This window comes from Pituophis catenifer, unplaced genomic scaffold (genome assembly GCF_029215685.1).
Source record: "Pituophis catenifer annectens isolate HBS135680 unplaced genomic scaffold, rPitCat1.0.hap2 SCAF_4, whole genome shotgun sequence".
Classification (NCBI taxonomy): domain Eukaryota; kingdom Metazoa; phylum Chordata; class Lepidosauria; order Squamata; family Colubridae; genus Pituophis; species Pituophis catenifer.
In genome coordinates, this window is record NW_027256884.1 from 130,864,223 (window position 1) to 130,885,494 (window position 21,272).

At 50.6% G+C, this 21,272-nt stretch overlaps 1 protein-coding gene across 1 annotated transcript in view; it reads right to left on the bottom strand.

Annotated features, from left to right (window-relative positions):
- Window positions 1-9,055: 9,055 nt before the first annotated feature.
- Window positions 9,056-21,272, bottom strand: part of ARAP1 (ArfGAP with RhoGAP domain, ankyrin repeat and PH domain 1) — a 36,320-nt gene continuing 24,103 nt past the window's right edge. Inside the window, exons 17-26 of the mRNA XM_070943042.1 lie at window positions 18,802-18,870; window positions 17,788-17,905; window positions 16,881-16,994; window positions 16,146-16,288; window positions 15,374-15,456; window positions 13,713-13,763; window positions 11,533-11,596; window positions 10,834-10,989; window positions 10,093-10,130; window positions 9,056-9,362 (exon numbers count right to left, since the gene is read on the bottom strand). Of these exons, the coding sequence (XP_070799143.1) occupies window positions 10,113-10,130; window positions 10,834-10,989; window positions 11,533-11,596; window positions 13,713-13,763; window positions 15,374-15,456; window positions 16,146-16,288; window positions 16,881-16,994; window positions 17,788-17,905; window positions 18,802-18,870 (816 nt within the window). The 3' untranslated portion in view covers window positions 9,056-9,362; window positions 10,093-10,112. The remainder of the gene's footprint in view (window positions 9,363-10,092; window positions 10,131-10,833; window positions 10,990-11,532; window positions 11,597-13,712; window positions 13,764-15,373; window positions 15,457-16,145; window positions 16,289-16,880; window positions 16,995-17,787; window positions 17,906-18,801; window positions 18,871-21,272) is intronic.

Below are 21,272 nucleotides of genomic sequence, written 5' to 3' on the forward strand. Positions count from 1 at the left end.
TCTCTTTCGAGATAACAGAATTTTTCTCTTTACAAATAGCCCCTTGCCAATATCTATCGGTAGAAGCAGAGGTGGGAGCGGGGGGCTGTGATTACGCAAATGCCTGTAGAAACGAGAGCCACGTGCTGGAAAAAAAGGGGGGAGCCACGTTTCCTCTGGCATCCTGAGTGATTCTGCCATTGTTCGAAATTTCAGTTTTCTTCTCTGGAATGTATTCTTCATCTTTAACTTAAGCCTCATTGGGTCGTCCTCATCATCCCCCCCCCCCGCAGCCCCCTTTCAGGTTGTGGGGGGAGTGGAAACAGGCTATAATTAAGGGCTGGCTCTCCTCTGCAGGCTACAATTTTCTCTGCAAGATTTATGACGGAAGGGAAGAAGGAAGGCTGGGGATTTGTAACTGCAACGGTGGGAATAAACTCTACCTGTTCTCACATGGCTTCAGCCCTGATTTCCTCGCCTGGCAGCCAGGTGAGCCTGCCCCATCAAAGCAGAACAAGGTTTTTAAGATTCTTAAGGTTCAACCTTCCTTCCTTCCTTCCTTCCTTCCCTTACTTCTTTCCTTCCTTCCTTCCCTTCCTCCCTCCGTCCCTCCCTCCGTCCCTGCCTGCCTGCCTCTCTTTCTTTCTTTCTTTCTTTCTTTCTTTCTTTCTTTCTTTCTTTCTTTCTTTCTTCTTTCTTTCTTTCTTTCTTCTGAAGGCTGCCTAGATGTTTCTACTCACACTTGGCCAATTATATGGGCCTATCCATGTTAATTTTAATGTACAGTGTATACAGCTCCCTTTCCAATTTCTTCTTCTATATATATTTATATATTTTTTTGAAAGGGCAGATTGGTGGCTTCCCAACTGAGTCTTCAGTCTGGGGATTCCTTTGCTGTCTTTCATCCAAAATCCAGTTCTGGTCACCACGATAGAAAAAGAGACGTTGAGACTCTAGAAAGAGTGCAGAGAAGAGCAACCAAGATGATTAGGGGACTGGAGGCTAAAACATACGAAGAACGGTTGAGGAAACTAGCTATCAAAGAGAAGGATTAGGGTGGACATAACTGTCTCCCAGTACATGAAGGGCCATCACAAAGTAGAGAGGATTGACTTATTCTCCAAAAAACCAGAAGGGTGGACAAGAAGCAAAGGGGGGAAACTCATCAAGGGGAGAAGCAACCTGGAACTAAGGAGAAATTTCCTAATAGTAAGAACAATCAAACAGTGGAAGAGAAGTTGCCTCCGGAAGTTGTGGGTGCCTCCATCCCTGGAGGTTTCTAAGAAGAGACTGGACAGCCACTTTGTCTGGAATGATAGAGAAGGTCTCTTGCTTGGATAGGGGGATGGACTAGAAGACCTCCGAGGAGCTCATTTCAATTCTGTTATTATGCTATTACACGGACTTCCTGCAAGCTGCCAATGGACCTCCTGCCTTGTTGCTCTTCTCCCTTCATAGTGATGGAAGCGCCACTGTCTGCTGATCATCCACAGCAGAGGTCTTCAAACTTGGCCGCTTTAAGACTTGTGGACTTCAACTCCCAGAATTCTCCAGCCAGAATGGGTGGACTTCAACTCCCAGAATTCAACTCCCAGAACGTCAACTCCCAGAATTCCACAGCCAGCCAGACCACTCTTGCAGAGGTCTTCAAACTTGGCAGCTTTAAGACTTGGGGACTTCAACTCCCAGAATTCCACAGCCAGAATGGGTGGACTTCAACTCCCAGAATTCAACCCATTCTGGCTGGAGAATTCTGGGAGTTGAAGTCCACAAGTCTTAAAGCGTCCATGTTTTGGGACCCCTGATCCACAGGAAAGTGGGGGATCTTTCAGTGGGGGGGGACCCGCTTGTCTTCCCCCCCCCTTGGAGACTGTGCTCTCGACCTCCACAGGCCCTTTGAGCCACAGGGGGAAGATGCTCCGGTCCTTCCCCACTCCAAGGTGGCCACGGCCACCATGTCCACTTCTAACAAGCTCACCAGAGCTTTTTCTCAGCTCAGAGACGCAGCTCTGCCCTCCGTGTCTCCTCTCCGTCCGAGGCCACGTTCTCCACGCTTTCCCCATCTCCCCCGGCCTCCAATGGCTCCCTTTGAAGGTTGGCAGTTGTGGCAGGAGATGCCAAGTTGGATCAATGCCTCCCGTGGATGGTCCTCCAAACTTTGGCCCCAGGATTGGAATCTCGCATTCGTGTCCTCTATTCTTCGCCCTGATCTCCCCCCCACTGGCGCCCAGAGTTGAGCTGGTGCAGCTGGTGCTCCATGCCCATTTTTATGAGTGGGGGGGGAGAGACAGGCTGCCACCATGAGTTTCATGCTCCAGCTGTTCTGGACTGCCTGGCTGGTGCAAAAAAGGCAGGCCTTCTAACTGTGAAATATGATCAGCCATGGATGAAAACTAATGAAGGAGAGAAGCAACCTGGAACTAAGGAGGAATTTCCCAACAGTGAGGACAATTAACCAGTGGAACAGCTCGCCACCAGAAGTTGTGGGTGCTCCAACACTGGAGGTTTTCAAGAAGAGACTGGGCAGCCATTTGTCTTGGGTGGGTAATAACAGATTTACAGAGTTGAGAGAGACCTTGTAGGTCATCTAGTCCAACCCCCCGCTGCCCAAGCAGGAGACCCTACACCAGTGATGGCTACCCTTTTGGCCATCGCATGCCAAAAGTGGGGGGAGCGTGAGGGGTCACGCATGCACGTGCCCACACCCATAATTCTATGAGCCCCACCCCCCGCACAAGCGCGTACGATCCCCCCACGCTCCCCCCCAGTTTTGGCACGTGATATGGCGGCCTGGTGGGCCCAGTAGGCCTGTTTTTTTGCTCCCCCCCCCAGGCTCCAGAGCCTCTCTAGGAGCTTGGGGAGGGCGAAAATGGCCTTCCCCACCTCCCGGAGGCCTTCTGGAGGCTAGAAATGGCCCGTTTGCTGACTTCCGGTGGGACCGGAAGGCCCGCTTTTTGCTCTCTCCAGCCTCCAGAGCCTCTCTAGGAACCTGGGGAGGGTGAAAATGGCCTTCCCCACCTCCCAGAGGCCCTCTGGAGGCTAGAAACGGCCCGTTTGCCGACTTCCGGTGGGACCGGAAGGCCCGCTTTTTGCTTTCTCCAGCCTCCAGAGCCTCTCTAGGAGCCTGGGGAGGGCGAAAACGGCCTTCCCCACCATCACCTCAGGCCCTCCATAGGCAGGAAACAGCCTGCGACACACCTGTGACACGTGTGCCATAAGTTCGCCATCATTTCCGACAAATGGCAGTCCTATCTCTTCTTGAAAGCCTCCAGTGATGAAGCTCCCACAACTCCCGAAGGCAACTTCTGTTCCATGGGTTGATTGTTCTGTCAGAAAATATGATATATGATCTCCTGCTTGAGCAGGGGGTTGGACTAGAAGACCTCCAAGGCCCCTTCCATCTCTGGTATTCTATTATTCTGATTCAAAATGGCTGAAGCTGCAGGAAGTCCTACACCTCCTTAGACCAGGAATGCCCTCTGGCCAGAGGCCAGGAAGGATGATGACCAACTATGGTGTCCCCAGTGCCATCTTCTCGTTGGGCATTGAGGGGCTCCTTTATCCATTCGGAGACAAAAGGGAGCCAGTTGATATAGTGGTTAAGGCACCAGGCTGAGAACCAGGCAATGGCGAGTTCTAGTTCTGCCTTAGGCATCGAAGTCGGCTGGCTGACTTTGGGCCAGTCCCTCTCTCTCAGCCCACCCTACCTCACAGGATTGTTGTTGTTGTTGTTGTGGGGAAATTAGGAGGAAGAAGGAGTTATTAGGTAGGTTTCCTATCTTGAGTTATTTATAAAAATAAGGACGGGCGCATAACAGAAAATAAGGTGAAATAAAATTATATAAAATAAATAACAACATTTCCTTCTCTGGTCCTTGCCCCACCCACTCTCTGTTTATGTGTTCTTCTCCCCTCATATATTTTTGTGTTGTACACAGAAGTTGAAATACGCCAAAGTCCCAAGAAAGGAACCCAATAACTCCAACTTCCAGCCCAACATGGAAAGTTTTCGTTCGGTTTCTCCCGTCTCCCCGAGCCGCCCCTGTTGCGAAGGGACCCATGCAGAGCCTTCCTTCACAACTCAGAGCCAGCCAAGAATTTTTCCCCTTTGTGTCTTTTTGAAGGATTTCTGCACACAATCGGCTCTGACAATACACACCTGCCCACAGGCTGCATCCTTGCATTGATCTCCACCTGTCCGTCTCCATTGGATCTATTCATGGCCTGGTCCCCTCCACTGGCCCCTCGGCCCTCCTGCTAGAGACCAAGGCCCCTTTCCAGAATAGAGACCCCCTCCGGTTTCTTCTTGTGGTTTTGTGTCTACACAAACACACAGTCAGCTGGGCACATCTCCTTCCCCGAGAACCTGAGAAACAGCTGGCTGGGTAAATATCAAGCTGGCTAGCATTAAAGCCGAGGAATTGAGGATTCTCAAATGTCAAGGCTTTACGGGCAGAATTTGGGAATTAGGGGGTAGAAAAACAAGAGAGGTAAACCCTTCGGGAGAATCAGGCAGGGGGAGAGAAAGGAAAAAGGGGTTGGGGTGAAGGCAACAGCAAAGAAAGCAAAATCCTTGCTGCGTTTCCCACAGCTGGAGGAAGGAACTGTGCACAATGATCAGTACACAGTAAATCAGAAGAACAGAGCCGGAAGGGGCCTTGGAGGTCTTCTAGTCTGACCCTCTGCCCAGGCAGGAGGCCTTACTCCATTTCAGACAAATGGCTGCCCAGTCTCTTCTTGTGGGTTGGAGCTCCCACAATTTCCGGAGGGAAACCGTTCCTGTGATTGCAGGGAGTCCTCGACATACGACAGTTCATTTAGTGACCGTTTGAAATGACGACAGCACTGAAAAAAAGTGACTTATGACCATGTATCATACTTGCGACCATTGCAGCATCCCTCATGATGCAAAATTCGGACATTCGGCTCATATTTATGACGGTCCCAGTTTACTCAGGTCACGCGATCTCCTTTTGTGATCTTCTCAAGGGAGAAGCCAGATTCAGAATCAGAATCATCAGAATAGAGCTGGAAGGGACCTTGGAGATCATCTAGTCCAACCCCCTGCTCAAGCAGGAGGCCCTAGACCATTTCAGATAGGGGGCTGTCCAGTCTCTTCTTAAAAACCTCCAGTGAGGTTGGAGCACCCACACCTTCTGGTGGCAAGCAGTTCCACTGGTTAATTGTCCTCATTCTTAGGAAGATTTTCCTTAATTCCAGGTTGCTTCTCTCCTTGCTGAGTTTCCATCCGTCGCTTCCTGTCCGTGTTACTCACTTTAACAAGTGCAGCGACTCACTCAACAACGGTGGCGAGGAAGGTCGTAAAATGGGGCAAAGCTCGCTTAAGAGCTGTCTCGCTTAACAACGGAAATGTTGGGCTCAACTGTGGTCGTAAGTCGAGGACTACTTGTTCTCACTGTTAGGAAACCTCTCCTTAGTTCCAGGTTGGTGCTCTCTTGGCGTTGCTTTCTCGGTTTTTTGAAATGCTTCCCCTCCCTCTGCTGGTTGCCTGTCTTAATCGGAGGCCTAATTTTCCACCCCCCATCCTTTGCCCTCCTGCTAAGTGGGGAGGGGGCTACTTACCAAGGGACCCACCTACCCAGAGGACAGAGAGCCTCCCTTCCATTAGCAGTAGAGGCAACCTTTGCATTAGCTTCTCTGGCCTTTTTCCAAGCCGCCTTGAGATAAAAGCATCTGGGAGAAAGTGGCTTCCCCACAAAGCCAAGTCAGGAGCCTAGGAGACCCTTGGGGGAGGGGGCTGTGAGAGGAAGGGGCACCTCTGGACACCCCCCCCTTCTAGATTTGCTTCTGGGGGGGTCAATTTGTTTTCCAAAGCCCCTGAAGGCAGGAGAAGAAGCAACGGATGGAAACTAACCAAGGAGAGAAGCCACCCGGAATTAAGGAGAAACTTCCTGACAGGGAGGACAATTAACCAGAGGAACAGCTTGCCACCAGAAGTTGGGGGTTCTCCATCACTGGAGGTTTTTAAGAAGAGACTGGACAGCCACTTGTCTGAAATAGGAAAGGGGCTTCTGCTTGAACAGAGGGCTGGACGAGAAGACCTCCAAGATCCCTTCCAACTTAGTTACTCTGTTATGCTGTTATCCATCCATCCTTCCTTCCTTCCTTCCTTCTTCTCTTCTCCTTTCTTCTTTCCTTCTTCCCTCTCCCTCCTCTCCTTCTATCCTTCCTCTTCTCCTTCTTTCCTTTTCTTTCTTCTTTCCTTCTTCCCTCCCTCCTCTCCTTCTATCCTTCCTTCCTCTTCTCCTTTTTTTTCTTTCCTTCTTCCCTCCCTCCCTCCTCTCCTTCTATCCTTCCTTCTTCTCCTTCTTTCCTTCTTCCTTCCCTCCCTCCCTCATCTCCTTCTATCCTTCCTTCCTCTTCTCCTTCTTTCCTTTTTTCTTCTTTCCTTCTTCCCTCCCTCCCTCCTCTCCTTCTATCCTTCCTTCCTCTTCTCCTTCCTTTTCTTTCTTTCTTTCTTTCTTTCTTCCCTCCCTCCCTCCTCTCCTTCTATCCTTCCTTCCTTCCTTCTCCATGACTGGAGGTTTTCAAGAAGAGACTGGACAGTCTGGAATGGCACATAAGGTCTGTCTTGCCTGAGCAGGGGGTTGGACTAGAACAGTGGTCCCCAACCTTTTTATCGCCGCGGCCCGCTGAGCGCGCGCAGGGGTGAGGCCGCGGCCCGCTGAGCGCGCGCAGGGGTGGGGCCACAGCCCAGGAGCCTTTGCGCAGGCCCATTGCGCACGGCCCAGGAGCCTTTGTGCTGAAGCGTTCCTGTCCCCCGGCCGCTGCGCGGCCCGGTGCCAGGTACTTCACGGCCCGGCACCGGTCCGCGGACCGGGGGTTCGGGACCACTGGACTAGAAGACCTCCAAGGTCCCTTTCAGCCCTAGGATTTACATTCAACCGAAGGGAGCCCACCGCTTCTCTTCACTGTTGGCTGCCTGGACAAATTGCTTTTTTTTATTTATTTATTTATTTATATGCTGCCTTTCTCCGGAGACTCAGGGCGGCTTACAGTGCGTTAAGCAGTAGCCTTCATCCTTTTGTATATTTATACAAAGTCAGCTTATTGCCCCCACAACTGGGTCCTCAATTTACCTACCTTAGAAAGGATGGAAGGCTGAGTCAACCTTGAGCCTTGGCGAGATTCGAACCTGCAGTAATTGCAGGCAGCTGGTCTTAATAACAGGATGCTTTAGACCCCTGTACTACCAAGGCTCTCTCCCTATTCCCTGGCATTGGCCTCTGGCTACCCGGAGAGCCTCATTCCGTGTCCTGCACTGCAGGAGGATCCCCAAATATCGGTTTGTCGTCTGATTGCTACCCCTGCAACTACGCGGTTTGGGAGAGAAAGGAAAAAACTTTGCTTTGCTTCTTCTATTTTTACAGCGAATATTTGCTGGGAGGCACAAGTGGAGAAACAGATCAAGGATGAAACAACCTTCCAAGCAATAAAAAGATGATTTCAGCCCCAGCAGCAAGGGGGGAAAAAACAGGCCAGGATGAAGATTGCGAACATAACTGCGAAAGAGGGCTCTTGAAACAAACAATTGTTCCCATGAGAACCGAGGATCAAAGCGGAACACGGCAGGAAACAGCGGGAAAATATCTGGCTGGCCCCGGGCCAAGTGGGCGGTAAATCACGTGGATGGGAACTGTAGTACAGGGAGTCCTCGGCTTACGACCATTCGCTTAGTGACCGTTCAAAGTTACAACAGCCCTGAAAAGAGTGACTTATGGCCGTTTCTCACACTTACGACAGTGTCCCCATGGTCACGCGATCAAAACTCAAGGCGCTTGGCAACTGACTCGTATTATGACGGTCCTCGGGTCACGGGGTCCCCTTTTGTGACCTCACAAGCAAAGTCAACGGGGAAGCCACTTAACAACCGTGATCCTAACTTAACCACGGCAGGCTGAAGAAATCTTGAAATTGTAGACCACTTTAGCTGCCTGATGAGTTCTGGGAATTGTAGTCCTCCCTTGCTAGCTGGGGAATCCTGGGAATTGGAGTCCTCCCTTGCTAACTCGAGAATTCTGGGAATTGTAGTCCTCCCTTGCTAACTGGGGAATTCTGGGAATTGTAGTCCTCCCTTGCTAACTGGGGAATTCTGGGAATTGTAGTCCTCCCTTGCTAACTCAGGAATTCTGGGAATTGTAGTCCTCCCTTGCTAACTCGGGAATTCTGGGAATTGTAGTCCTCCCTTGCTAACTCGGGAATTCTGGGAATTGTAGTCCTCCCTTGCTAACTCGGGAATTCTGGGAATTGTAGTCCTCCCTTGCTAGCTGGGGAATCCTGGGAGTTCCATACACCTTAAAAGTTGCCAACTTTGAAAAACTGGGGTCTAAAGCAACAGAGGAGCCCACCACCACCAGTAATGGGTAGAAGCCCTCCACCAACCTTCGCAAGCCCCCCACCAACTCCAATTCCTTCTGACAATTTTATTCTGATTACAAAAAGGAGACCAATAAAAATACATCGGCTGAAAACGATGGGCCCCGTCCCTTTTCCACAGCACCCGTGCAAAGCTGGGCTTTCTGTCCCTGGCCATCAGGAGGAGGAGGGGGCAGAGAGAAGCCCCCCCACCCTGCCAGCCGCAGTCTTGGTACCCTCTGCGGTGCTTGTACCGGGACGCCGCTCTCCGTGTTTCCTTCTTCCAGGTGGGCAGTTGCTGGCAAGAGAGCCCCGAGTCTGTAGAAGAGACGGGGGTGCAGAATTGGGGACCCCAAAAAGGAGGGACGAGCAGCCGGTCTTAGCCGCCGGCCACCCTGATGGATGCAGCTTCCCTCTTCTGCGCTCGGCGCCCCCTGATTTCAGGGGTTCAGAAAAAGGGACGGGAGCTGAAATGCTTGGGGTGGACAGCAGGTCCCTTCCGAGTGACCCCAAACTCCCCGCTGAGCAAAAGCTCCTCCGTGACCTTCCTCTCCTCCCAGCTCGGTCTGCTGGGGGAGCACGGGGGGGGAGGGGTCTCTTTGCACCCCAAAAATTATTGTTTCCAAAAAACGTTCCGGCGCCTGGTAAACCCAGACTACACAACGTCCGTCAGAGATGGCGAAAGGGCAGGGGTGGTCTTGGCAACGATCCCCAGGAAGTCCAGGCTGCAGGCAAGGAAGCTGCCAGACTGTGGCAGGTGAGGGGGGCAACGTCTGGTTCCTGGCACAGAAATGACCCTTTGGTGACCAGCTTCCAAGTCCAGGCTGTCTGCAAACCCCTCCCCCCCTTTTCTGGTTGGAGGCCTCGTTCTTGCTGCTTTCGGTCTTCCGTGGACTCCAAAGAGTCTGTCCTGGATACTGGGCACCCCTCCCTCCCCCACCCACCCTGCTGGAGCAGCCTCCAGCGGATGGACCGCCCTCAGCTGTGCTTGTCCTCCGTTGTCCAACCTACAAGAGGGAGAAAGAAAGAAAGAAAGAAAGAAAGAAAGAAAGAAAGAAAGAAAGAAGAAGAAAGAAAGAAAGAAAGAAAGAAAGAAGGAGGGAGGGAGGGAGGGAGGGAGGGAGGGGAGGGAGGGAGGGAGGGAGGAAGGAAGGAAGGAAGGAAGGAAGGAAGGAAGGGGGAGGGAGGGAAGGAAGGGAAGGAAGGGAAAGAAAGAAAGAAGGAAGGAAGGAAGGAAGGAAGGAAGGAAGGAAGGAAGGAAGAGGGAGGGAGGGAGGGAAGGAAGGGAAGGAAGGGAGAGAAAGAAAGAAAGAAAGAGAGGGAGGGAGGGAGGGAGGGAAGGAAGGAAGGAAAGTGAGGGAGAGAGAAAGAAGGAAAGAGAGAGGGGGGGAGGGAGGGAAGGAAGGGAAGGAAGGAAGGGAGAAAAAGAAAGAAGGAGGGAAGGAAAGAAGGAAAATGAGGGAGAGAGAGAAAGAAAGAGAGAAAGAAAGAAAGAGAGAAGAGAGAGAAAGAAAGAAAGAAAGAAGAAAAGAAAGAAAGAAAGAGTTGGGGAAGAATCTGGGTTGGGGGCCGTGTCCACAGGATTTGTCGAGATCTGGGCTATGGGAGCAGGGGAGCAGTTGGCCCCTTTAAAAGGCCAGTCCAGGATCTCCGCAAAGTCCGGGCGTCCTCTCCCTCCCCCCCCCCCAGGCAGAGGGCCAACTTCCCTGACCGCTGCAGGATGGCCACTCAACTTACCTGGTGTGCCTCTGCCAGATTCACACATCCCGAAGGAGCTGCAGAGAGAAGGAGGCAAGGTCAGAAGAGACCCCGGGATTCCTGCCCAAGGTGGGGGGTCCTCAGGCTGGACCCCTCTGGGCGCATGGAAGAGAGCCAGCTCCCACCAGGACCTCAGGGACCCCCAACCACCCAGGTCCAGGGGAAGACAAAGGGAGGAAGAAGAGCAGGGAAAGAGGGAGGGGGGGAGGGAGGAACTGGATTGTAGATGAATGAAAGATGAGAAAGAGAAAGCAAAGAGAAAAAGAAGGGAAGGGAAGGAGGGAGGAAGGAAGGAGGAAGAAAGAACAAGAGAGAGAGAAAGGAAGAGAGAAAGGAAGAGAGAAGAAAGAAAGAAAGAAAGAAAGAAAGTAAGAAAGAAAGAAAGAAAGAAAGAAAGAAAGAAAGAAAGAAGGAAGGAAGGAAGGAAGGAAGGAAGGAAGGAAGGAAGGAAGGAAGGAAGGAAGGAAGAAAGAAAGATCATCAGGGACCCCCAACCACCCAAGGGGAGGGGAAGGGGAGGAGGGAGAGGAGGGGAGGGAAGAAATGGATTATAGATGAGAGAAAGATGAGAAAGAGAAAACAGGAAAAGAAGAGAAGGAAGGAAGAGCAAGAGACAATAGAGAAAGAGCGAGAAAGAGAGTCAGGGAAGGGAAGAGAAGGGAAAGAGAGGGAGGAAGGAAGGAAGAGGAGGGGAGGGGGGAGGGGCGGGGTCAGGCTCACCGTCAAGGGGTCAGCCACGAAAGCAGCCACGCTGTTCCGCATCTCATTCTCGCTGCCTCGCAGGGGGATCAGGGAGACGTTGCCCAGCCGGGAGTCTGGTGGCGCCTGGGGCAGCCGGACCTTGGACGACTCCGAAGGCCAGATGTTGCCTCCGTGCTGGGGGAGGGGGGGGGGTCGGGGGTAAATGGGGGGGGGAGAAAGAGAGAGATTAAGGGCCTTGCATCCTTCTCCTTCAGGAAGCTCAATCCATCCAGGGCACAAACAGGGACCCCCCCCCCCCCTGCCCCCTTATCAGGGTCAGGGTCCCACCCCGGACCCTTCAGCGAGGCAGACAACCTCAGCCAGGAGCCTGCTCTGCGTGGCCAAAACGGAACAAGTTCCTAGTCCTCATGGCCAAAATCTCAGGAACTGCAACTGGGGGGAAGGGGGGGGGCAGCGGGGAAGCTTCCTGCGTCAAATGGCAAGTGTGCAAACACAGCTGGCGGGCACGAGGGATTGTGCCAATAGCAGTTCCATCACCTAAGCGGGCCCTATCCTGTTTGCTCAGAGCAGGACCTACCCCAAGAGGGGTCCCAGGCTTGGGGAAGGGGAAGGGCCTCAGTCCCGGGATGCAGGCATGGAAGACCAAGGAAGGAGACCCTCCCTGGAAAGCCTTCCCCACCCCCACCCCCGGCCCAGGTGGAGGCTGCCCTGCCTTACCTGCATGGAGAGGAAGTTGGCAAACCACGTTCGCATTTCCATCTGGGTGTCACAACAGAGGTACCTGCGGAGGAGAGGAGGGGAGGGGAGGGGGCAGGAGAGTGAGAAGGAGATGCCCATCCTGCCCCCCAGAAGAAGGGCTGCTGGTGCAGGGCCTTTTCTGCAGCGGCCCCTATTTTCGGGGACATTCTCTCCTTGGAGATGAGAAGGGTTAGAGCAGTGTTTCTCAACCTTGGAAGCTTGAAGATGGGTGGACTTCAACTCCCAGAATTTCCATGGCCGAGCAAGACCGTCGCTAAGAGAATGTCGCCCCGTTTGGCAAGTTATTACAGTTATTAAAAGAATCACTGCAGTCATTAAGTTAGCAACACAGTTGTTAAGCAAATCCAACTTCCCCATTGACTGGGCTTGTCAGTCAGTCGCAAAAGGGGATCACGTGACAGCCTGCCTCCCCCGGGACGCTGCGACCGTCATAAATATGAGTCCGTGGCCAAGCATCCGAATTTCGATCACGTGACCACAGGGATGCTGCAAAGGTCATAAGTGTGAAAAATGGTCATACTCTTAAGTCACTTTTTTCAGTGCCGCTGTAATTTCAAACGGTCACTAAACAAATTGTTGTGAGTTGAGGACTATCCGTATTGGTAACTGACTAAGTATCTCGGCTGCTGTGTATATTTATTTTATATGTTTTTAATGGTTTTTAAAATGCTTCTTATTTGATTGCATTGCTTCATTGTTTTTACACTTTGGGAATTGTAAGCCGCCAGGCGTCACTGACTGAGACAGTTTTAGCCTCACCTGAGGCAGGAAAGCCGACTGGGTGACTCTGGGCCAATTGCTAGGAGACAGGGAGTTCCAGTTGCAATTTAAGCATGAAAACCGGCTAGGCGACTTTGAGCCAATCACCAGGAGACAGGGAATTCTAGTCCTGCCTTAGGAATGAAAGCCGGCTGGGAGACTTTGGGCCAATCACCAGGAGACGGGGAGTTCTAGTCCCGCCTTAGGCAGGAAAACCAGCTGGGAGACACTATGAGCCAATCACGAGGAGACGGGGAGTTCTAGTCCCGCCTTAGGCAGGAAAACCAGCTGGGAGACACTATGAGCCAATCACCAGGAGACGGGGAGTTCTAGTCCCACCTTAGGCAGGAAAACCAGCTGGGAGACACTATGAGCCAATCACCAGGAGACGGGAGTTCTAGTCCCGCCTTAGCAGGAAAACCAGCTGGGAGACACTATGAGCCAATCACCAGGAGACGGGGAGTTCTAGTCCCGCCTTAGGCAGGAAAACCAGCTGGGAGACACTATGAGCCAATCACCAGGAGACGGGGAATTCTAGTCCCGCCTTAGGCAGGAAAACCAGCTGGGAGACACTATGAGCCCATCACCAGGAGACGGGAATTCTAGTCCCGCCTTAGGCAGGAAAACCAGCTGGGAGACACTATGAGCCAATCACCAGGAGACGGGGAGTTCTAGTCCCGCCTTAGGCAGGAAAACCAGCTGGGAGACACTATGAGCCAATCACCAGGAGACGGGAGTTCTAGTCCCGCCTTAGGCAGGAAAACCAGCTGGGAGACACTATGAGCCAATCCCCAGGAGACGGGGAGTTCTAGTCCCGCCTTAGGCAGGAAAACCAGCTGGGAGACACTATGAGCCAATCACCAGGAGACGGGAAATTCTAGTCCCGCCTTAGGCAGGAAAACCAGCTGGGAGACACTATGAGCCAATCCCCAGGAGACGGGGAGTTCTAGTCCCGCCTTAGGCAGGAAAACCAGCTGGGAGACACTATGAGCCAATCACCAGGAGAGGGGAAATTCTAGTCCCGCCTTAGGCAGGAAAACCAGCTGGGAGACACTATGAGCCAATCACCAGGAGACGGGGAGTTCTAGTCCCGCCTTAGGCACAAAAGCTGGCTGGATGACCTTGAGCCCGTCACTCCTTCTCAGCCCTAGGATGGAAGCAATGGCCAACCGCTTCTGAAAAACCTTGCCAAGAAACTGCATGTCCAGAAAGTCTCTAAGCACTGGACACGATTGGACGGAAGAAATAAAATATTGGAATGGACTAAGGAGGGACGCCCTCGTGGGATCGAACCCCTGCCCTTTTAGCTATAGGGCAGGATAAGCATCAAACCAAGGACCCCCCTCCCTCCCTCCAGCTGCCGGCCCCGGGCCCCTTACCACTGCTGCTTCTCCATCTTTTCGTTCTCAAAGAAGACAGTGAAGCCCCAGCTGGAAAAGAGAAACAAGGAGACCTTGTTGTGAGGTTGTGTGGATGTGCCTTCCGCCGTGCCCTTAAAACCTTCTTTTTCCAGCAAGCCGGGCTGGCTTAACATATTTTTTAACATATTTTTAATTTTTAATTGGTTTGTTATCTTAAACTGGGGCCAAATTAATATATATCCTTTTAATTGTTTTTTAATTTTGTATTGTATGTTTTTATCTGGCTGTACACTGCCCTGAGTCTTTCGAGAGAAGGTGCAGTATATAAATTTGAAATAAAATAAAAAAATAAAATAAATGTGTGCACAAATTCCCATCCTGGCTCCTGGGGCCCACCCAGCTTCACACTTCCCGGGTCGGCAGCCTGCAGGGGGCGCCAGAGAGTATTCAAACCAGGCCATTGGAGAATGGGGTAGACCCCAAAGTGCTTTTTCAAAAGGCACTTTTGTTTTTTCCTTGGTTTTTGTTTTCCTTTCCTTCCCCAGAACTGATGAAGCTTCTTGGATGAGAAGCGAAACGTCTTCATTGCAAAGAAAAAGAAAAAAGTCCAGTTGCCTTTTGAAAAAGCACTTTTGGGGACAATCGTGCCCTGGATAACTGAGAATCTCCGTAGACATTGGAAGGGGATCTTTCACGCAACAGGTTGAAGAGGCTGGAGGGGTTGGATAGGGGAGGAGGGGGCTTCCATGCAGTCTCCCAACTGCAGCAGGAAGCCAGAACAGATGCCCAGACTATGAAAACTATGCAGACATTGGAGCGAGTTTAAGATTTGAATTTTGCACCGACCAGCCGGTCTTCCAATGACTCTGTGGGGTGATGGAGGGGTGGGGAGGCCGGTTCCTTGGATTAAGGCTCTGGGGTTTGACGCAAGGCAGCCTATCCTGTGCACTTTGGGGGCTGGCCCCACATCTCAACCCCACACACCCTACAAGGAGGGAGGAGATTTTCTTTTCCCCTGCAGCTCAAATTCTCTTCCGGCCCATCTGCAGCCAAAGGAACACCTTCCCCCTTTCATTTGCCCACCTTGGGCACCTCTAGAAGGTCATTTTACACCTTTAAGGTCACCCCCCCCCCCCTTGGCTGGTGGGTCAGGAGCTGGACAAGGCTTGTGTCCATGGAGCAAGGCTGCTCCCTGCTGGCCCAAAACAGGAATGGCTGCATATTATTATTATTATTATTATTATTATTATTATTATTATTATTATTATTATTATTATTATTATTATTATTATTTATTTGATATATATGCCGCCCTTCTCCAGAGACTCAGGGCGGCTTACAATGCGTTAAGCAATAGCCTTCATACTTTTGTATATTTTATACAAAGTCAGCTTATTGCCCCCACAATCTGGGTCCTCATTTTACCTACCTTAGAAAGGATGGAAGGCTGAGTCAACCTTGAGCCTGGCGAGATTTGAACTTGCAATAATTGCAGGCAGCTGGTGTTACTTAACAGCGCTTTAGTCCACTGCACCACCAAGGCTCTTATCTCGCTGACAATCCAGGGTCTTTTGAGGATCTTGCTCTACAAACACACCTTGTAGGGTAGCCCACCTGCGCTCCCCTTTGCAGGGACAACCATCAGGTGGGACTCACAGACGGGCATCTGCTCCACTTACCAAGTTGGTGGACGGACCTTCTTCTTAATTCCCAGGTAGATCTTCAGGTTCTTCACCAGCCATTCTTTCTCCGGTTTATGGCTCTGTGCGAGAGAAGGAGGGCCGGATGAATGGCAAAAAAAGGGGGCTGCGTCCCCACAGCCCACAAAGAAGGGCCAGCTCAGGTCCCCACTAGGGGTGCCACATCCCACCTCCAAAAGCAGAGTGGCTGCCTTCAAAATCCACCACTAAAGGTGGGCATTAAAGGTGGACGTAGGGATCCAGTTTGGTCTCCTTCACCATGAAAACCAGCTGGGTGACTTTGGGCCAATCACCAGGAGACGGTGAGTTCTAGTCCCACTGTAGGCATAAAAACTGGCTGGAGGCCTTTGGGCCAATCACCAGGAGATGGCGAGTTCTAGTCCCACCTTAGGTGTGAAAGTTGGCTGAGTGACTTTGGGCCAATCACCCGGAGTTCTAGTCCCGCCTTAGCCATGAAAGCCGGCTGGGTGACTGGGCCATGGGTGGGGGGGGGGCTTTGTAGGTGACAACCAAGATCTTGAATTGGACCTGGAAGCAAATCAGCATCCAATGCAGCCCCCGCAAGAGAAGCATCTCGCGTGCAAACCGAGATTTGCAGGCTGCCACATTTTGACCCAATGGAAGTTTCCAGATACTCTTCAAGGGCAGCCCCACGTTGGGCGCCTTGCAACAGTCAAGCCGAGAGGCGAGTCGGGCGTGGGTGGACCCTGAGGAAGGATTGCTGGTGCAAAGTCGGAGGAAGGGGACCTACCCGGACCTCCTTGTAAAGGCGGAGGGAGTGGTTGTTGAGGATGAAGTATCGGTCGTGGAATCCGGTGCTGAGTCCCACCCCGAGCACGTTCTTCTCCTCACGGAACTTCATCAAGCCGTGTTTGCTGTCGCCCACTTTGCTGGCTGTGGGGGGGGGAGGAAGAGGGGCTTGGAGGAAGCCATTTGGGGCAGGGACAGAGGGGCTCAGTTCTGAGCGGTCTTTGGGGAAGACCAGGGGAGGAGAACTCAGGGGGGTTCCCAGGAGACCCCTCCTCCCTGTTGTCCCCACTCCATCCTGGGTGTCTTCTTGGCAGCAGTCAAGGGCCACAGGCAGGAGGGCAGGAAGGGGAGCAGCCCCACGGCCTCCCAATGATAGTTAGCATCCTTCACTGCTTAAAGGGACGCGGCTCCTCTACCCAGGGGGGCCCACCGGGCATGGCTCCCTCAACCCATCTTGTCCCCCCCAGCTGCTCTTGGGGCAATGCAAGTCACTGCCGAGGGGGGAAGAGGGGAGACTTCCCTTCCTCTCCTCTCTCCTCCCTTCTTTTCCCTCCTTCCTTCCTTCCCACTTTGTTCTCCTCCCTCCCTCCCCTTCCTTCCTTTCTTCCACCCTCCCTCCTTTCCTTCCTCAACCCTGCTCCTTTCTCCAGGCGACAGGGTGGACGGAGGCTGACCCCCCAGGAAGGGCCCCCCTCCCTCCCAGTCCCTGCCTGCCCTCTGCTGCTGCTCCACTTACCCAGGTAAAGCAGCATGTTCTCCATGGAGAGCTGCTTCTTCACCACCAGGTAGCTGTCCTTTCCCAGGCTGTGGACGATGGGGAGCACCTTCTCGCTGTAGTGCAGGGGGCGCTCTTCACCGGGAGGAGGAGGAGGAGGAGGAGGAGAGAGAAGGCACAGAAAGGGAGGCCTAAATGGTGTGAAGGGGCCAAAGCCCCTGGAGGGTCTCTCCTTGGTTGCCAGAGGTTGTCAGAGCAGGTCAAGGGTCAGATGGACTGAGCTCCCTTGTCATGCTCACTTCCTGCCCAGGAGGCCACTTGGTCTCTCCAAGGTCACCTCTGGGGTTCTCTACACTTTGGGGTCCTCTTCAGCCCTCCAAGAGAGTCCAGGATGCCTTAACCTGGTTTGGAGAAAGTCTGACCACCCCCTTCCACATCAGGGTTTCAAATCCCACTTCCCTTCACCTCACCTCACCTCCCCCTCCTTCTCCCTCCTTCTTTCTTTCTTTCTTTCTTTCTTTCTCTCTTCCTTCCTTTCCTGTCATTCTTTCTTTTCTTTCTTTCTTTCATCTTCCTTCCCTTCTTTCCTTTCTCCTGACTACCTTTCCCTCCCTCCCTCTTTTTCTTTCTTTCTTTTTTCTTTCTTTTCCTTCCTTCCTTCCCTTCCTTCCTTTTCTTCTCTATTTCCTTCCTTCCTTTTTCTTGCCTTCTCTCTTTCTTTTTCTTTCTTTCAACTTCCTTCCCTTCCCTTTCTCCTACCTTTCTTTCCCTCCCTCTCTCCCCCTTTTTCTTTCCTTCCTTCCTTTTTCCTTCCTTCCTTTCCTTTCCTTTCCTTCTCTTTCCTTTCCTTCTTCTTTATTTCCTTCCTTTCTTTTTCCTTCCTTCTTTCTTTTCCTTCCTCCCTTCTTTCAAAAGCTCCCCCACTGACCTGCCTCTTCTCGCTCATTGACTTCAAAGCAGCTCCAGAAGTCCTTCTCCTTGGTGGGGATTTTCCTCCGGTCCAAGATTGTGAAGGTCAGCTCTTCTGCTGTCATGGTGGCCGGGATCTGAGGGGAGAAGACACCCAGCTGAGCGGGAGGATCCTCCAGACTTTAGGCTAATTGCCAGGAGACGGTGAATTCTAGTTGTGCCTTATACATGAAAGCTGGCTGGGTGGTTTTGGGCCAATCACTAGGAAGCTGTGAGTTCTAGTCCCGCCTTAGGTACAAAAGCCAGCTGGTGATTTCTGGGAAGTGTAGTCCCAATGACTGCTTCAACACCTTCTGTGTTGGCTACAGTGGCTGGGATTTCTGGGAAGTGTAGTCCCAATCCACTGGGGGTTGCAAGGAGCTGGGGAAGACCAGGTAGCCTTCAAGGGCTGGTCCAAAATGCCAGTGTCAGATTTCAGTGTCGTCTTCAAATAAATTGCATTTCCAAACAAATAGTCTTTGATGAAATCTTTCATTTATTAAGCACGACGATCTGTCCCCGATCGTGGTGTAGCCAACTCTGACTTCCTGACCCCAAACCTTCCCTTTCCGTTCCCCAATTCTCTGCGTCTCATTGGCCATCTTCCAAATCACTCTCCCCATATCTACTACTTCAGCTCCCAGGAATGTCCCCCCTCCCATCTCATCTCCTAGGGGATATTATCTTCAGGGAAAATAAGTAGGTGAAAAAGTCAAGCGTCCTCTTGCCAGCTGCCCCCTCTTCTCCTTCTTATGTCAGCACTGGAACGAATGTAGTTTGGAGTGCTGACAGCCAGCAGCTCAGTTCTCCTTCCAGCACCATGGATCATTCAGAGGCAGCCAGAGCCCCTTCCCTTGGCCTGGTTTCTCTCCCCCAGCCCAGCCCCACTTGCCCCCACCCCAATTATCTTCCCCTAATCATGTGGCTTTCCTTGCCAGATTCAGACCCCCTCCCACCCCACCCCCACTGCTCTTTCTGGCCTGGGCTGCCTCACCTTCACGTGCTGCTCGGCCTCCAGCTTCTTCTCCTCCAGATACACCGTGCAGATAAAGTCCCCAGCATGCTGAGAAGGGGGAAAGAAATAAAAGAAATAAAACAAGTTTAAAAATTAGCTCTCTCTTTGGGGCGGAGAAGCTCCGAGGGACATTTGCAGGCTGGGTGTCCGACGGTCCTGGAGGCCATCTTTTACTTTGGGTCTTCAGGGATGCCACCCTTGGTGGATGGGCTGTGGGAAACATGTCCAGCCACAACAACATTCTTTTCCCTGGGAGTCAAGGACGTTCAGCCTGCACCTGGAGAGGCCCGACTGGGAAGCAACCCCAGTTGGGACGGGGACCTGATTGGACCATGCAATGGACACGTGGGTGCAGGGGAAGGGGCTTTGAGTTTGATTTGGGTGGGGAAAACCCGGAGGCCTTTCAGATTCGGGTTTTCCCAGATGTGCCAATAGGACATCTCTAATAAAATGGAACTTGGAGGGAGGTGCCCGCCTTGGAGTTTTACTTCTGCTGCGGGTGTTCCTTGGAACCCTGACATTGGGGGGCAGGGATCAGCCAGAGCTGGGGGTGCTATTAGAACCACTCCCACATCTGCCTATCATCCATCTGTCTGTCCATCTTTCTGTCTGTCTGTCATCTGTCTATCCATCCTCCCACCCTTCCTTCTTTTCTCTTTCTTTCTCTTCCTTCCTTCCTTTCTGTCTGTGTACATCTCTCTCTCTGTCAGTCCGTCCGTCTGTCTGTCATCTGTCTATCCATCCTCCCACTCTCTTTTTTCTTTCTTTCTTTCTTTTATCTATCTGTCTGTTATCTGTCTATCCATCCTCCCACTCTTCCTTCCTTCCTTTCTATTATCTATCTGTCTGTGTACATCTGTCTGTCTGCCTGTCATCTGTTTATCCATCTTCCCACTCTCCCTCCCTTTCTTTCTTTCTTTCCTTCATCTATCTATCTATCTATCTATCTATCTATCTATCTATCTATCTACCTATCTATCTCTACCTACCCACCTATTATCTATCATATATCTATCATCTATCAATCATCTATTATCTATCATCCATCCATTATCTATCTATCTATCTATCTATCTATCTATCTATCTATCTATCTATCTATCAATCTATCTATCTATCATGTCTATCTCCTATTTCTTTATTCTGTCTGTCTATTATCTGTCTGTCTATCTCTTATCTGTCATCTGTCATCCATCCATCTATTATATATCAGCCATCCACCCACCCACCCATCTATCTATCTATCTATCTATCTATCTATCTATCTATCATCCATCCATCATCTATCTATCTATCTATCTATCTATCTATCTATCTATCTATTTATCTATCATCCATCCATCATCTATCTATCTATCTATCTATCTATCTATCTATCTATCTATCATCCATCCATCATCTATCTATCTATCTATCTATCTATCTATCTATCATCCATCCATCCATATCTATCCATCCATCCATCCATCCATCCCTATCTATCTATCTGTCTATCTGTCTATCTGTCTATCTTCTATCTATCTATCTATCTATCTATCTATCTATCTATCTATCTATCTACCTATCTATCTCTACCTACCCACCTATTATCTATCATATATCTATCATCTATCAATCATCTATTATCTATCATCCATCCATTATCTATCTATCTATCTATCTATCTATCTATCTATCTATCTATCTATCTATCAATCTATCTATCTATCATGTCTATCTCCTATTTCTTTATTCTGTCTGTCTATTATCTGTCTGTCTATCTCTTATCTGTCATCTGTCATCCATCCATCTATTATATATCAGCCATCCACCCACCCACCCATCTATCTATCTATCTATCTATCTATCTATCTATCTATCATCCATCCATCATCTATCTATCTATCTATCTATCTATCTATCTATCTATCTATCATCCATCCATCATCTATCTATCTATCTATCTATCTATCTATCTATCTATCTATCTATCATCCATCCATCCATATCTATCCATCCATCCATCCATCCATCCCTATCTATCTATCTGTCTATCTGTCTATCTGTCTATCTTCTATCTATCTATCTATCTATCTATCTATCTATCTATCTATCTACCTATCTATCTCTACCTACCCACCTATTATCTATCATATATCTATCATCTATCAATCATCTATTATCTATCATCCATCCATTATCTATCTATCTATCTATCTATCTATCTATCTATCTATCTATCTATCAATCTATCTATCTATCATGTCTATCTCCTATTTCTTTATTCTGTCTGTCTATTATCTGTCTGTCTATCTCTTATCTGTCATCTGTCATCCATCCATCTATTATATATCAGCCATCCACCCACCCACCCATCTATCTATCTATCTATCTATCTATCTATCTATCATCCATCCATCATCTATCTATCTATCTATCTATCTATCTATCTATCTATCTATCATCCATCC